Here is a 12,252-nt window from a genome sequence, read left to right as displayed (position 1 = left end):
GCACTGTCTCGTGCATTACTCTAAATCGATATTCTTATGATGTTACAACCACTATCATTAACAACGGCATTTGACATTCTTAGCGCTAAACCCTGTTCCAGATGTTTCATGTGCATCCTCATTTTATCCTGGTGGCAACCCTAATTAGTGCTAGGCTCATTTGACATACAAGACACTGAGAGGTTAACTAACTTGTCCAGGTTCACACTACAAAAAAGTGGCAAAGCTGAGATTATTATCCTGGAGAGTGGGGCTCCAGAGCCTGTGTTCTTACACAGCTCACTTTTCTATAGCCTTCTGGATCAAGCAAAATTTTTTTAGTCTGGGGTCACATTCCCATCACTGGTCCTTCCTTCATTTTAGGACTCTTCCATTCACATCTCTGGTCAGAACCCCATCTTTACTGCCCCCTTCCATCTCTTCCCTCTCTGTTCCTTCTAACCTCACCTTGTATAATAGCCTCTGTGGTTGTTCCCACCATTCATCAAAATCTATTCTCCTTCTCTGATCACCTTTAGAATTAACTGCATCTACTACAGATTTGGGGGCCTAATAACTTTAGCCTAGGTGTTCAGTAAAACTCCTCCTTTGGCACTCAGAGCTGGCCACCTACACGACCCCTTGATATTCCAGCCTCCCTCTCCTTATTCCCCCAAACCTCCTAGTTTCAGCTAACCAGACGATGTCCTTGGCTTCAAACAACCCACATCTGCTCACCGCATGGCCTTTGCTTATGCTGCTCCTTCTCTCTGCAGTCCCTGACCCTCAGCATGCCCTGGCTTCGACCTCTGTCCGCTGGACTCTCAGCCATCCTTTGAGGCCTCTTTGAAATACGGTTCTCTTTATAACTTTTACCTTCACAATTACATGTAAATTTTCTCTTATCTTTCAACTTTTTTTTTTTTTCATGGGCAAGCATTGGGAATCGAACTCAGGTCTCTGGCATGGCAAGTGAGAACTCTGCCTTCTGAGCCACGATGGCCCACCCTCTTCTCTTTCAACTTTTATATCACTATTTTTTCTCACCTTACATTATTTAGCTTTGTATGTTAAACAACTACTTTCCAAGGTTGTGAAGAACAAACACTTTTTAAATTATACACTGTCTAGAAGTGGTTTTCCTGGTGTTTTATTTTTTTGAGCCTCAGACCCAAACCAACCAGAAGCCCCTCAAATGTAAAGCATTCAATCCAGTCCTTAGCACAGTCAACTAAAATACCCAATTATTTCATAAAATAATATATAACTTTGACCTGAACATTATCCACAAGCCAATCATTTCATTTCCCTCAAATACAATGCACTCACTATTCATATATTCACAATTTCAAAGAATCCAAGATCGTTAGCAGCTTTCCTGTTCAGACTTACATATATTTCCTGATGATTATATAGCAGAATTCAGTGAACTGTCAAAACTCTCATGATTATGAAGGCCTGTGTCCCTTTTCAGTTTCAGCTCAATTTAAAAAATACTCACAGTGAAGGCCAGATGGTCTGTTGCCAAACCAAAATCACCTATTTTCACATGGTCATCGGAATCCAGAAAAATGTTGACAGGCTTCAAATCTCGGTGGATCATTCCCTGTTGGAAGGCACAAAAGAAACCAGTGCTTGTCCCCAGTCACCATTTATAGTTACATCTGTTTCCTAAGCTGAGAGGCCAACCTAGTGATGAAAATACGAAGAGGTCTCCTCCCATAAACCCCCTGGTCCAGGCTTTCTGGCCTCTGCAATGTCTCCCGACTGTCCTGCCAGGGATCTCCCTACCTTCCCCCAGTTCTACCTGGTAGTGGTTCTGATCAGGAAAATCCAAATCCAAATGTCGCATCCCCTTCTGCCAGGTTCACCAAATTATCCTCCTCTGTAGCATCACAAAATACCCTGGTCTGGAAAACCACATTTTCCTCCCTTCATACCATTTCGCCTCCCTAGGAAATTCTTTTGTTTTCCTCTACTCAACTGAATTGGACCAACATTTACAAGTGCTAACTCATGCATGACTTTTTTTTTTTTTTTTTGCATAGACAGGTACTGGGAGTCGAACCTGGGTCTCCAGCATGGCAGGCGAGAATTGTGCCACTGAGCCACTGCTGCACCACCCCTCATGCATGACACTTACTGCAGTAGTTCTAAAAATTCAACTTTGTATCCCCAGCACACACGGGGTGTTCAATGATTCTTTATTATACTAACATGGTTTTCTTCCCTTCCTGACAGCTCATGATGCTTACTGCTTCCTATATTATAATACAGGAAATTATCAAATTTAATAAAATACTTTAAAATTTTTAAAATCATACAACTTTTTTATTGTATGATTTTTTTTTTTTTTAACCATTCCATAAAGGTAAGTTTTGACTCATTCAAAAATAAGTCCCTCTCAAGTACGGAATTTGTCATATAGACGTCTTTATACTCCTAGATATGGCACAGTGTTAGACACCCAGCAAATGATTAGCAAATACTGAAGAAATTAGATGGAGAGGAAGAGAGTACACAGGACCTGGTTTTAGGACACCAGGGTGATAGCATAATAGAAGAGTTCTGAAGGTCCTTGTGAAGTCATTTTTATTTCTACCCTTGCAAAGTCTGCTTCTATCAAGTCATATATAAATTAAAGCTCTTGATTTTCAGTATAAATATATATAGCATGAACATTTGAAGGTTAAGGAAAATTGAGGCAAAGGAAAAAATTAATATATTTATGCTAGTTAATGTACTAGACAATCCTGGTTTCAAAACGTAAGCAGTGTTTTTACTCTGAAGATGGGCTCATTAGCATTTACACTGAAGTGACAATATCCAGCTTAAAGTGATATTTTATACATATGACAAACTATATTATTCAAAGAGTCAGTTCCTATCCTTGCCAGGTGACTTCTGGCTTCTCTGGGTTCCTAGGAAGGGCAGCGCTAATTCAGTTAGAACCAAATAAGTTGGCATGTATTAATTATGTACTCACTTTATTCTAAGCCACTCAATGAATCATCTTCACTTTCCATTCATATTGAAACATTTCCTTCTAACCCAGAGGATGGCACACTTTTTTTTGGTAAAGGGCCAGATGGTAGCTGTATGTTCTACATGCCAGACAGGCTCTGTCACAATTACTCAACCCTGCCACTATAATGTGAAAGCAGTCACAGACACTATGTAACTAGTGAGTATGGCTGTGTTCCATTAAAATTTTAGTTATGGACATCGAACCTTGAATTCCATATAATTTTCATGTATCACAAAATATTATTTTTCTTTTAATTTTTTTCAAACCATTTAAAATTGTAAAAGCCATAATTAGTTCAGAGGCCATATAAACTAGGTGGCAATTTAGCATTTGACTTACAGGTTTGAGTTTGCCAATTGTTCTCCTAACTTTACGTGGTTTTTGTGAACTTTGATACTATGTACTATTTTCTTAACTTTTTATTGTGAAATAATTTCAAATTTACAGAATGGTTGTAAAAATAATACAAAACCCAAACAGGGACTGAGTTTACTCATCACCCAGATACCTGTATTCACCAATTTTTAACACTTTGCCACATTCGCCATATTTATTTTCTTATCTTTTGACACTTCATGCTATTTCCTACAAAAATAATTTCAATATACCCATAGTTTTCCCTCTATTTCTTATTTTTTCTCCCTTCTCACAATTTGATTTTTTAAAATTCAGTTATAAATATTATATAAACATAAGTTCTCAGATATGAAATGCTGTAGCTTACTTTCTCATGGATGTAAGCTAATCCATCCAGAATCTCCCGAAAAAGCCTCCACAGTCTGATGGTGTCTTGATACAGTCCCTGGTCAATGGTGTCTCGTAGAGTGCTCTTTTCACAGTATTCCATCTACAGATAAGAACAAGCCAGTCAGGATTTGATTATACTAGTAAAAACTAAGGAGGATAATTGCAATTAATGTTATCCTTCTTAAAAAAACATGTACCATGGATTTTAAACGGTATGGGAAAGCCTTAATTTTTTTAAACTGAGAAAAGAAACTGACAGTATTAAATAAAAATTGGGGCAGACGTGTAATCTCAGCATCCCCCAAAAAATCATTTTTATTTTTCATATTATTGCTTATTTTTAAAAATGAGGCTGGTTTAAAATCTTTCACAAATAATATGAAAATCTGAGAATTAAATTTAAATAAAATTTTATTTATACTGTTTTAACAAGATTGATTCCAAACCCAAATTCCCAAGAGGGAATCATTAATCTAATAATATCACCAGTCCTTCTTATTTGTACATTAAGTTAATGACAAGTAACCTTCAAGCCTAAAGCAAAACACTGCTCTTATAACAACATTTCAAAAAGGGGGGTTGTCTGATTCCTTCTTAATTGTATTAATGTACTGGAAAACAATGCAGCATCATTTACATCATAATCAGCATGTAGTATCTGATTTATAAAGCTAGCCTATATGCTTCAAATCGGTGCCAGAGTTGAGATTTTTCACAAAGAAGGCTCTTACTGTTTTTAAAGAGAGGAACACCTGCACGGCTTCTCTTGTGCTTAGAACAACTGTCCGTACATGCTGCCTCATTTTCCCGGTCTCAGCCAGGGGCCCTGGTCCCCACACCATGATTCCACTCACCTCCTATGTACTTCCTTTACGTACTTCAGTCTCAATATCACTGTTTAGAGGGCAATGGCACATAGTAGAAACTCAACAAATAGTGGTTAGGTAGCAAATGCTTTATTATAGATGTAAGTGGTACCTCAAGGCTATTTATATTAGAGAATATCAAAGACCAGCTTTAACCCCAGGAATGCAACCACTAAATTAGTTTCTTTTAGTTTCCAGCTTGTCTGAGATTCCTTCTTCCACACAGAGCTGTAGTTCACATTTAAACATCAACCTGCTTGCAGATATGACTGAGCACACTAATAATGCCCCATGGCCGTGTTTGCTTTCTCTTTGGTTTGTGCGAGGAGAGTATACCACCGTTTGGGTTGCTGCCTTTAAGGAGTAAGCAGGCCAAAGCCTAGGCTTATTATTTTTTAATTTTTTATTAATTAAAAAAAAATAAGAACAAACAAAAGCATTCTTAACATAATATCTTCCGTTCTACATATATAATCAGTAATTCACAATATCATCACATAGTTGCATATTTATCATCATCATTTCTTAGAAAATTTGCACCAATTCAGAAAAAGAAATAAAAAGACAACAGAAAAAAATTTATACATACCATACCCCTTGCCCTTCCTTTCATCGATCACTAGCATTTCAATCTACTAAATTTATTTTAACATTTGATCCCCCTATTATTTATTTTATTCTGTATGTTTTACTCGTCTGTTGATAAGGTAGATAAAAGGAGTGTCAGACACAAGGTTTTCATAATCACACAGTCATGTTGTGAAAGCTATATCATTATATAGTCATCTTCAAGAAACATGGCTACTGGAACATAGCTCTACATTTTCAGGCAGTTCCCTCCAGCCTCTCCATCACATCTTGACTAACAAGGTGATATCTATTTAATGCGTAAGAATAACCTCCAAGATAACCTCTCGACTCTGTTTGGAATCTCTCAGCCATTGACACTTTATTTTGTCTCATTTCACTCTTCCCCCTTTTGTTCGAGAAGGTTTTCTCAATCCCTTGATGCTGAGTCTCAGCTCATTCTACGGTTTTTCTCAGTCCCTTGATGCTGAGTCTCAGCTCATTCTAGGATTTTTGTCCCACGTTGCCAGGAAGTTCCACACCCCTGGGAGTCATGTCTTATGTAGACAGGGGGAGGGTGGTGAGTTTGCTTGTTGTGTTGGCTGGAGAGAGAGAGGCCACATCTGAGCAACAAAGAAGGTTCTTTTTGGGGTGACTCTTAGGCCTAATTTTCAGTGTTATTTTAAATAATGTCTTATCAAAACTGGTTTTCTCATGGCTCTTGTGCTCCAGAGGTTTATCTAAAGTCATGTCAGTGTTTCTTATGCACGCACATACATTAGTGTGCACCATACCCTACCTGTCCAAATTTGGCTTGTTAGATGAAGAGGAGTTTCTGTATATGCATGTTCTAGTTAGCATGTTAAAAAATTGTAAAAATTATCATTTCTTGAACTCAGATATGGTTAAGCACATGACATATATTATCTCACTTATTCCTTACAAGAAGTCTAATAGGTTCTAGAATTTAATTTTCAGATGGAGAAACTTAGGCACAGAATGTTTAAGAACTTTGCCTGAGATCACACAGCTGAGGATCCAGGATGTTATTTTACAGTCTGAGTCCAGGGCCCATAACCACTGCCCTATGCTGTTTCCTGCTATAGTATAGGGGACAAAAAAGAGTTCAAGGCTGGAGGGAAGGGCCTTGATCCTTTCTGGCCAATTAAACCTTGGTGGTACTTGTGAGATCTCTTCTATCTATTGTCTTGTTCTAGCCTCTTGAACTATACCTACTAGTAACTACAGGGAGCTGCTGTGTCACCAAGCTGCACACCATAGCCTCACCTGAATATACAAGTAGTGTACAGCCTCAGTTGTCACTGATGGCTCACTGTCATGGCAACCGTTTTTTCCATTGCAGTCTTCATCCTAACCCAAGAGGAGCACATGAGAACTCAAAATGGGGGCTGACATTAAACAAGATCATCACTATTATCAAATATGCGTGCTTTCCCTCCCACATACATGGCTATCCCTTTGACTGTGGAGGCCAGTGAGCAGAACACAAACACTGTCCTTCAGAGGCTTACAGTATTTTAAAAGCAATTTTGCTATTACCAGAACCTACCGCATAGTCTACAAGCACACAGAACTATGATGAGGAAAGTAGGAAACAGGGATTTATTCAGGATGTGCAATCTACAGAATGACTTCAGATCAAGCCAAATCTTTATCATAATCAAGATCCTTCTATAGATAAGAAGGGCAGAATGTACACAGGCTAATATTTTAAAGCTTCCATTTTACTGAAATGTCTTCCTTTGGTAGTTGGTTTACTTTAGAAACCTAAGACTAGAAATCGATTTTCAATTAAAACAATTTCAATGTGACTATGCTATGAAAGGCATACCGCCATCTGAGTTCCACTTCTGAAGAAGGAGCACAGGGCTTTTGCTGGCAGCCACTGATCTGATGGACTGCTTTTCTACATGGCTTGTATGTTTGTCTCTGATGGCTAATTTTCTTTCTAATACACAACACCATTCAGTTTTTTTTTTAATTCTTTTATTTTCTAATATGTGTATTTAAATATTTCTCCCCAAGTATGAAAAAAAGCAACAGCTTTTGATCACTTTTGATTTAAAGTTGTCTTTGACATCATCTTTTTAAACATCTTTTCCTCTGTCAAAGGAAATAAAAAAGGACTGCTCTGAAAATATCAGGTTCTACTCTTGAATCAATTATATACCGTGGGGATTATCCATAGAAAATTGTTAATCTCTTGGAGGCCTCTACCATCAATTAGAATGCTTGTGGAATACTGCCCTTAACTGAGCAAACCCAGGATTATACATTTGATGCTTCTATCATAATTTAATGCATCCTTAAACCAGAAATAGATAACTAGCCTAAGTTTAGATTATTTATGCTATTTTCTTGGTTAAGTTTACAATTTGTAACTGAGAAAGTATAATTTTAATAGATGATAGAAATACTTACGAAAAAATGAACTGATGCATTCAAACCTATTTCAAATCAGTTTAACTGCTTTATCTAAGAGTCTACAGGTAGACTGTGAATGTACCCTTTTAACTTCTCACAATTACGTCTACCCCTAATAATACAATCATTGCATTAGGTCCTGACCTGCAGAATGTTTCTCTGTAGCAATAACTAATAGCCCTAGAAGTTAAAAAGCTTTATCACTGAACTGCACACACCAGTCTTGAGGGGTCTGCTGGCCTGGGAAGAGGAAGATGAGGAACTGAGTGGCATCTGAGACTTGGAGCAGTGTTTTTCAAACTTTTTGACCATGATCCACATTAAGAAATATATTTTACATCACAACCATTACAAATACTCATGAGAAACAAGTTCCACAAGTGGGGCATACCACTACTAGTGTGATACATTTTGGAATTCTCTACTCCTCTCTAGGACATTAAAAATTAAATAAAGCTGATTGTGACCCTTTAAATTGATTTCATTATGCATGACTCACAGTTTTAAAACACTATTCGAGAGGAAGGCCTATGAAAATAAATCAAGATTAACTGATGTGGGGAGAAAGCAAGGTAACTCCACAATCAGGCTAATTATCAATTTGCATTCAATATGCATCTTCAAACATGTACAATTTCCTGAAATCCTCTAGGAAACAGTTTTCACTAAAAAAAAAAAAAAAAGGTAGCGTCTCAATTTATACCTCTTGCAAAAGGAGGCATATTTTATTATGTGGATAAATTAAAATCTACCGATAAACACAGAATGGCATATACACACGTAGACACACACACACACACACACACACACACACATATATATTTTTGCATGGGCAGGTACTGGGAATCAAACCTGGGTCTCCCTCCTGGCAGGAGAGAACTCTGCCTGCTAAGCCACTGTGGCCTACCCAGCATATATTTTAAATGAATGATCAAATTTTAAAATTGCTGGTTTTTACATCTACATGTCAGATTGAGGCTTTAATATCTTACTTGAGGTTTATAACATGAGATGTTAGATTCCTTACTTACACCCATGATAAATAAAACAGTGTAATTTTTATTTATATACTTACCTGATTATGACTTTTACTGTTCTCATCTTCATTGTCAAAGATGATGTCACTTTCAGAATCTGAAGCAGGACTTAAAAAGAGAAAGAGAAATGTTAGAGAAAGCAAAATTCTGTTAAAATTCTAAAAATCAGCATGCTTTGTAATTACTAGAATGCAAAGAGGCTATAAAGAGCGGGCCATGGTGGCTCAGCCAGCAGACTTCTCGCTTGCCATGCTGGAGATCCGGGTTCCATTCCCGGTGCCTGCCCATATGAGAAAAAAAAAAAAACAAAGAGGCTATAAATACTGTACCATCACTTCATTGGCATAACTCTGTATATAACACCATGTTGATGTTTATGTCACTAATATATGAAACATAGAACTCTTCATTTAGATAAAAATCAGCCTGATTAATTTTCCTTAAAAAAAGTTAACAGCTAAGAGTTATGATAAATTTTATTCAACTAGATACAATAAAATGAAATCAGACTGTATTTCAGATACAATTATGAAAGCACATGACCAAGGTGAATTCTAAGATGCATTAACTCTTTTTTTTAACATGGATTAACTTTTAAATTATAATGATTAGTTTAGGTAATCTTTTTTTGAACTAGAGTTGGTCCTATATCACAACTCCAAGTTATTTTTATTTATTTATGTTTCTGCATGGGCACCGGGAACTGGGGTCTCCCTCCCGCATGGCAGGCGAGAACTCTGCAGCTGTACCATCATTGTTCCCCCTCCAAATTATTTTTGAAAAGCTCCAGAGTTGGAATTCCTTATCTAAAGGAATGCCTTATAAGAAACTCTGTTAAATATATTAAGATCAGATATTGGGAGTAATTTATGTTTTGCCTTTCTGCAGGGTGTGGATTATGGAGATCTGTTGAAGATAAAACAAAACAAGAACAATTTGGGATTGCATTTGGATACTCTCTAAAAGTGGATTTCTTGTTTGCTTTTTAACGTCGTAAAGGCAGGTCTGGATTTCTACATAAATCACTTTTTTCCCTGGGGTGGGATGGGTTGGGATCAAAGATTGGGGGCGCGTCCAGGGAAGCCCAGGAGCCCTGGAAACGCGCGCACTCCTACAGGAAGGACTGCGAGAAGACGCCGTCGTGTTCGTCCTCATCGTCGTCGTCTTCGTCGCTGCTGGAGTCCTGGCCGGTGGCGGGGAAGCGGGCGCTGGCTGAGCGCTCACACGACGTGCTCCACTCCACCGAGCTACTGAGGATGGGCGGCGGCGCCGCGGCCTCCACGCTGTCCGTGTCCCCCTCCGGCAGTCCCGGCGCGCTCGGCTTGTCCTGTGCCTGCGGCCCGCGCTCCGGGGGTGGCGTCCTGGGGCCGGCAGGCCGCTCGTGCCGCTCGATCCAGGCATTGTAGTAGCGCACGATGTTCTCATGGTGCAGGCGCGACAGCAGCGTTACCTCGCCCTTGATCCTGCGGAAGTGCTTGCTGGCCGGGTTGATGGCGATGCGCTTCACCGCGTAGCAGCAGCCGTCCAGCTTGTTCTGCACCTGCCGCACGGGAAGGGGAAGGGACCCGGTATCGTTATGTGATCGGAATCTCACATAAACTGATACTTTATATAGTGTCACCTCATCTCTCCAGGAGAACTGGGATTTCCAAGTGAGAAGCAACATCTACGGTGGAGAACCACACTCTAAAACATGTCTTAAGCTGAATTTCTCCTTTCCCAAAACAGAAAATGTGTAGATTTATTTAGTTTGCGAAGAGACCCTGGGGCAAAACAAATTCTCCATTTCAATCATTAATTTTATTGACAATTACTTTCCTGATTTCCCAATATTACATCTGCGATCTAAATTTCTAAATAAACTTTGTTTTTAAAATAATGATAATTTTTGAGGGACTTCTAAAGTGTAAAGTTTCAGAAGATAATTTTAGTTTTTCTTTCTGATTTTCTTACACAGTCACCAAAGATAAACTAAACTCCAAAAATGTTAACAAACCTGAATAAGTCCTAATTCCTTAACTTATAAAACAGTGTGAACTTGGGTGAATTACATAATTTTCCCAACATTCAACTTATCTATAAAATGGCATTTATACCACTTCCCTTACCTGAAACAGTGACTGTAGGATTAAACGAGATAGCAGGCAAAGCACCTGTATTAAGGTCTCAGCAGAGAAAGGTGCTCAGTAAGTAACAGTAATTGCTATTAGCACAATTACTGTCCATTGACTTTGTTACTAAGACTGAAGATGTATGACTGATAATATGCATGAAAACTAGAACACAATCAAGAGTACAATGATAAATAGTACAAGAAAAACTTTCAAAGGCAAGTCTCAAGACCCTTCATATCCCAGGCAGTTTTACTAGGTAATTGGGTCGATTAAAGCACTTTTAGAAAACTTCGTTCACCAGAACACTGCAGTCCCAATCCTGCAGGCTGAGGTAGTGATATACTTCAGGAAAGCAATAACGTAGTCATGGACAGAGGGAGAAGCTAGCTGACTAGAGAAGACAAAAGTGAGCATCTTTCTCTTCAGATTGCTTCTGTTTATGTGGAAATAGTGATATGAACGCAAGATTTGGAGTGAAATACATATCACCTGAATGCTGGTTTCATGTCTTAGTAGCTGTGTAACCTCATGCAAATTACATTTAACTTCTCTGAGACTCAATTCCCTCATCTGAAAAATGAGGGAAATACCGACCTCGTAAGAATGTCATGAAATTGAAGGACAATGTTTGTAAAACATCCAGGAAATGACCTGAAACAAGGAATCTGCTCTAATAAATGTAGGTTATGTGTTCTTTTCATGCACGTCATTCGAGAGGACAGTGAAAGCTTTGGCATAAGTTTCTATTCACATATTTAATCTACCTGTCTTTAGCACAACTATATGAAATCTAATATATGCTGTAAGTCACTAAGATATAAAACTAGCCACACAGGAAACTCCTAGGAATTCAATTATTAAAATGGAAAGGTATAGGAACAATAATGGATTTAACTGCTAAGGAAATAGATCACTGAACAGTCTGCTCTACTCTAAACCAGAAATACAGAGTTAGGGTGTAGGGGATCTGGGGTTCTCCTAAAAAAAAAAAAAAAATTGAAGGGACTTAAATTACTAAGATGCTTTTGTAATGTGAGCTTACTAATCATTCTTCATTATTTTGTAAGGAAATGAAGATACTGCTAATGTTTTTTCTTTAAGGATATAAAATGTAAAGAAGTTTAAAGGACTTGTAAGTTAAGGGTAGGTTATACTTCAATCATCCACTCCTCAAAGATAACTAATAATCCCGATCAGGATATCTATCTGTCCTATTTAGTCACCTAACTGTAATGTCTATACTCTCAAGAAGAAAGCTGAAAGCTTCCTATAATACTATAATTTCCTTTTGGAAAATTTGCTTAAGATTTTCTTTCTGGCACTCACTACTACAGAATAATTCAATTCTTCTGTCAGTGGAAAAGGCCTTCTGTAGCAATTTTAGTAATGCTTCTTAGTACAATAGTAATTCCCAGTGAGACTCTCAGAATCCTAAGTAGACTTATGCCCTGGTGATGGTGGGCCACCTG

General features: G+C 38.1%; 1 protein-coding gene across 1 annotated transcript in view; it reads right to left on the bottom strand.

The window, feature by feature from the left end:
• Nucleotides 1-12,252, bottom strand: part of EIF2AK4 (eukaryotic translation initiation factor 2 alpha kinase 4) — a 120,787-nt gene that overhangs the window by 54,421 nt on the left and 54,114 nt on the right. Inside the window, exons 12-16 of the mRNA XM_077127431.1 lie at nt 9,785-10,209; nt 8,708-8,777; nt 6,475-6,558; nt 3,732-3,854; nt 1,481-1,585 (exon numbers count right to left, since the gene is read on the bottom strand). Of these exons, the coding sequence (XP_076983546.1) occupies nt 1,481-1,585; nt 3,732-3,854; nt 6,475-6,558; nt 8,708-8,777; nt 9,785-10,209 (807 nt within the window). The remainder of the gene's footprint in view (nt 1-1,480; nt 1,586-3,731; nt 3,855-6,474; nt 6,559-8,707; nt 8,778-9,784; nt 10,210-12,252) is intronic.

The sequence above is a fragment of the Tamandua tetradactyla genome, chromosome 14, assembly GCF_023851605.1.
Source record: "Tamandua tetradactyla isolate mTamTet1 chromosome 14, mTamTet1.pri, whole genome shotgun sequence".
Classification (NCBI taxonomy): domain Eukaryota; kingdom Metazoa; phylum Chordata; class Mammalia; order Pilosa; family Myrmecophagidae; genus Tamandua; species Tamandua tetradactyla.
Note: the sequence above shows the minus strand (reverse complement) of the source record. Positions and strands in the feature narration are given on the sequence as shown.